The sequence below is a fragment of the Phalangium opilio genome, unplaced genomic scaffold (genome assembly GCF_054372755.1).
Source record: "Phalangium opilio isolate 3A_F unplaced genomic scaffold, DU_Popi_V2 ptg000537l_1, whole genome shotgun sequence".
NCBI lineage: Eukaryota > Metazoa > Arthropoda > Arachnida > Opiliones > Phalangiidae > Phalangium > Phalangium opilio.
The window spans coordinates 2115164-2120349 of NW_028324243.1; the positions used below are offsets into that span (position 1 = coordinate 2115164).

Consider the following 5186-nt stretch of genomic DNA (forward strand, 5'->3'; position numbering starts at 1 on the left):
CGAGTCAGTTCATTTCTAGCAGCAGCCAATCAAACCAAATTTACTCGCGCAGTAAAAGGCCGCCTTCTGTCTAAGATTTAACGTCATTGTCGTATTTTTGTACTTTAGTTTCTAGTTTTTGTTAGTTATTATTTATACTTAGCAGTCCAGACTTAGAAATAAGGATAATTTTTAAACTAGTCCTTGAGACCAGTGACCCCCCCACTAGTGTCCTAAATAATAAACTGGTCTCCGGAGTGGTCCCAGCCTTTGTTCTCCTATAGATTTGCAATTAATAAATTGGTCCCGAGGACCAGTGACCCCCCTAGTGTCCTAAATAATAAACTGGTCTCCGGAGTGGTCCCAGCCTTTGTTCTTAGTGACTCTAAATCGTTAAAAAATGGCTTAAATATCTGATCCTTCATCTTCAGGCTCTTTCAATAAATTTCTCTCTACGTGGTTCCCCCCCCCCCCGATACGAGAGAAGAGGGGAAACTTTGATAGAAAATTTCTGGCATAGCAATGGGCAAAGCGCACCCGACCACCAGGCTGGGAAATAGCACACCCGACCACCAGGCTGGGAAATAGCACACTTCCTCTGGTCCAAAACCAGTTTATTAATTGCATGGACTAGTTTTTTAATTCAAGAAGTGGGGGTTACTGGTCCCGAGCGACCACGCGCTTCACGAGGCAAGCTGCTCGCGCCACCGTCGGTTAAAAAAATCGGTCGCGCCATGCCAAAAATCCAGTTTTTAACGGGTTCTTCTTTGGGAAACCGATGAAAACTTATATTTTTATTTGAAAATGTGTAGCTATTGCATTCGGGAATGCGACAGGTATTTCCCCTAACACGGTTGCACTGCTTGAGTCTGTGCTTGAAGTTTACATATTTCAAGTTTTTCTTCAATATCTCACTCCAGAATGAGTAGCAGACGACGCGTTCTGCAAAAGCACAAAGATATAACATATGTTGTCTACAGTGTGGGAAATAAGGATACTTTTAAACTAGTCCTTGGGACCAGTGACCCCCTTAGTCCCCGAATTAATTAACTGGTCTCCGGACTGGTCCCAGCCTTTGTTCTCCTATAGATTTGCAATTATTAAACTGGTCCTGACCAGTAACCCTCACTTCTTGAATTAAAAAACTAGTCCAAGCAATTAATAAACTCGTTTTGGACCAGAGGAAGTGTGCTATTTCCCAGACTGGTTGTCTATTCTGCCGCGAAGCTGCATCTCCTGTCCTAGCGTTAGATTATTACTCCTACTTGAAACTATGATAGAAAATTTATTCTCTTTTCATTTATTAGTGCCAGAAGTGAACGCGAGGATCCCGAGATACGGAAAGGCTAGCTCAACCGAAGTTGAGAAGGCTAGACGAAGGGTGGTGTGAAAATTAGAACAACCAGGTCTTATAAACGTTTCGGAAAACTTCATATGAAATCGTCGAAAGAAAACATTTAACACGAAAAGCACACTATCAAAATGCCGTTAGTAGAAAAACGTTTGACTGACGCCGATGCTCCCGGGATTGTAATGCAAAGTGTCTCATCTGATCCCGGTATTACAAAGGAAAATGCGACTTCTAAACAAGATACACCCGCACTTGGCGCAATGGAAAGTGACACTAGCGAAGTATCCATACCAAAAGCAAGCGAATGCGAAGGTGTTCCAGAGAAAAGTGGCATGGAGGAGGAAACAATACCAGAAATTAAGCCGAGAGGTCGCGGTCGCCCTCGCAAAGAAAGAAAGCCGAGTCGTCGGGGTCGCCCTCGCAAAGACGGCAAGCCGAGAGATTTCTCTCTCAAAGAAACAATACCACAAGGTACGAAATGCGAAGGGGTCAACCGCAGGGGTCGCCCTCGCAAAGGAACAATACCAAAAACTATCACCGAGAAATGTTTGCCAGATACGCGACCTTGCAGATTAACTCGAAAAATGAAGAGAAGAACTCCGTCTCGTTGCGAACTTGAAATCGCTCAACCATTTGAGTTGTCCAATTTAAAACGTCAACGTTTTATTGAGACCGATACTGTCGGACTTGTAATACAAAGTGTCTCATCTGATCTCGGTATTTCATCGGAAATCGTAGCTCCTCAACAGACCACTGTGGAAGAAGACGCATCAAAAATACAGGCTGCACCTGAACCTTTCGTGATTGGTAAAGTCCAACTTGAAAATGGCGCCAACATTCCAAAACCAAACGAATGCAAAGGGCTTCCACAGGAGACTGGCGTTCGCAAAGAGACCATATCAAAAGCGGGCAAATGCAAAGAGGTCAGACCGAGAGGTCGCCATCGCAAAGAAGAATTACCAAAGGCTAGCGAATTCAAAGGGATCGGACCGAAAGGTCGCCCTCGCAAAGAAGTATTACCAGAGGCTAGCGTATGCAAAGAGGTCAGACCGAAAGGTCGCCCTCGCAAAGATGTATTACCAGAGGGTAGCGAATGCAAAGAGGTCAGAGCGAAAGGTCGCACTCGCAAAGAAATATTACCAGAGGGTAGCGAATGCAAAGAGGTCAGACCGAAAGGTCGCCCTCTGAAAGATGGGAAATGTAAAGATTTAACCCCGTTAATTCCCACTAGTAAGAAGAAGAGATCGATAAAGCGCCCTAAAACAAACGTAAATTTGAGACGTAAAAGACAGGCTCAAAGGCTAAAATGTGCCGAAAAAAGGAAAGACCCGAAATATCGCAAAAGACAAAAACTTAGAGAGAAGAAAAGGTATGCGTTGAAAAAAGAATTGGAACGTCTTGCAAAATTATTTGATGAAGCTGATGAAAAAGCCGAAAATGCTGACAGAACATCAATGACAAATGACTGTACATCTGCTCCTGACAATGCATCGCAAAACCTCAATCCCGACAAATCCACTCGGGCATCTAGGAAGAAGGTAAAAATACCCATTTTGATCGATCACAGACCAAAACCGAAATATAGAAGAAAAGTTAAACCTGCTATAAAACAATGCAAAAAATGCGGATTGATTAAATCTAATCATGGTATATACTGTTTGGTATGCCAGAGACAATTGGAAAATCCAACTAAAAACCCTCATATGAAACAACCTCCGAATCCTACTGTTAACCGTAGAAAAGCAAAACCAAGAAAAAATATTAAACCTTCAAAGAAACCATGCTTAAAATGTGGATTACTCAAAACATATCCGGGTACATACTGTGTGCTATGCCAGAGACAATTTGAAAATCCTACAGAAAACCCATCTACGACAGAAATTCAAAATTCTACGCTCAATCGTTTTGAAAGCCCACCTAGTCAGATTGGAAAACGATTCTTCCTTGTTGAAAGCCAAAAGAATTACATCATTGATGATAAGGCACTATACCCATTTTTACAAAGTTCAAACGGTACGATTGATGCTGAGCAAATTGAAACGCAACCCAAGTCGGATTACGATGCCCGCTGTGCGCAGTTGTCGAATAAAGATGGATCGCCATTTTTACAAAACTCCAGCGATTTTATTAGTGCCTACATTCAAATCAAACCGAAACCAGAATTGAATGATGACGAAATAGGGTCATATTTACAAAGTTCAAACGAAGCGATTGATGCTATTAAAATTAAAACGGAACCATCGTCGGATTTCGACCCAATTTGTGCCCAATTGTGGAAGCGATTTGAAACAGTGCCATTATCTCAAGGCTCGAGCGATTTGATTAGCGCTTACATTAAAGTTAAAACAGAACCCGAATCGAATGATGCCTAGTTGCAAAGTTCAAATGATGTGACCAACGCAACCACCGTCGGATGACTATGATATTTGTAGAGCATTTAATGCGTAATGCATTTCAAGATTTCCGTTTGTGAAAATGTCGGCCTTGTTCGGTCAAATTGTTTATTGCCAATACCATCCATACCATAAAAAAATCAGTTGATAAATTCTCAAGTTAGGATGGTGCTGTTATTTCTTTTTGTTTTTTTATGTCGTGGTTTTCATAGTTACTTAAACTTCCATCATTCTTGCGTCACTTTAAAATAGTGGCTGTCTCCAATTATTTGGACCTTAAGTATTTTGAGGTACATTTAAATTTGCCGAGATTTGTATGAGTTTCAAGATAATTGTATGTGTTGCTCAATAAAACTTTAAACAATTATGATGAGACGTTTCAGATAATTTATTCTCTTTTACATAGCAATGTATTTCATGGTGACTGAATAGTGCCTGTGAAAATTTTGGTGGTCCATCACATCAAATAACTAAGAAACTACATCAAAGTTGATGTTCGGAATACTCTTAAATAAACAAGTAACTATTCAAGGAGTGCCTTTTCGAAGTTTCATCAAAAACAATTAAGTCTAAGTACGTTATTTTAATAAATTTGTCAATTATTACAAAAACGTTTTCCCTTTACGAATTTAGTTCAATGCTATTTTGTTTAATAATCGTTCTTATGATTAAGAAACTAACTGAAAAGGGTTGGGTAAAAGTATCATAATACCAGTTGCAGTTGGTAAAAAACAAAGATTTAGTGGAGAGATAATTTTAAATTATAATTAATTGTCAAGGAGGTCCAAGAAGAAAGAAGCTTCCTCACAGAGATCCTCTTTCTGTTCAATGACATTCTGAAGCTTCTTGCGTGGTGCTTGATCCTAGTTTTAAAGCTGTTTTAGCGTTTGTCAACTTTTCTTCAAGATCCTATTTTTTCTTATTTTGACGATAGACTTTATATTTTAATCGATTAATTTTTTAAATGCCTCGCCCAACAAGTTAGGATAACATTTAGAAATGGCCAATGGCTTGGGAAAATGATACAGTCACTGGGCATCACCCCAATGGTTTTTAGCGACGTGTCCCTCTGCACTTTTACAAATCTTAGAAAATTGGTTCATGAGATCTTGGTTTTATAATCTATTGCTCCCTAAAAGGTAAGTTTTGGACAAGTAGAATGGGGTTGGGTATTCAATCGCTGAAAACGGTTGTAAGTACTGAACTTACAATTCTGACATAGGAAATTAATTTTAATTTAAAAATCTATCTACTCTAAAAGCTTGAATTCTTTTTAATATTATATAATCCATTATAACACACCTCTAATTAAATTTTCAGGACATTTGGGCCATTAGATCCAAAGATATTGTGCATTGCAAATTAATTTTTATTAACTAATTATCCTTTTTATTAATATAATATAATAGATTGTAACACACCTCTCATTAAAATTTCAGGTCATTTCGATCAATAGGACAGTG

The 5186-nt window shown here is 39.3% G+C and overlaps 1 protein-coding gene across 1 annotated transcript; it reads left to right on the plus strand.

The window, feature by feature from the left end:
- Nucleotides 1-552: 552 nt before the first annotated feature.
- Nucleotides 553-4093, plus strand: LOC149588777 (uncharacterized). Its single transcript, XM_089862300.1, has 2 exons — nucleotides 553-815; nucleotides 1287-4093. The coding sequence occupies exon 2, from the start codon at nucleotides 1462-1464 to the stop codon at nucleotides 3700-3702; it is 2241 nt and encodes a 746-aa protein (XP_089718426.1). The 5' UTR covers nucleotides 553-815; nucleotides 1287-1461; the 3' UTR covers nucleotides 3703-4093.
- Nucleotides 4094-5186: the final 1093 nt, after the last annotated feature.

Excerpts from the sequence above, each read along its gene's own strand:
- LOC149588777 (XM_089862300.1), top strand. The coding sequence starts at position 1,462 with ATGCCGTTAGTAGAAAAACGTTTGACTGACGCCGATGCTCCCGGGATT.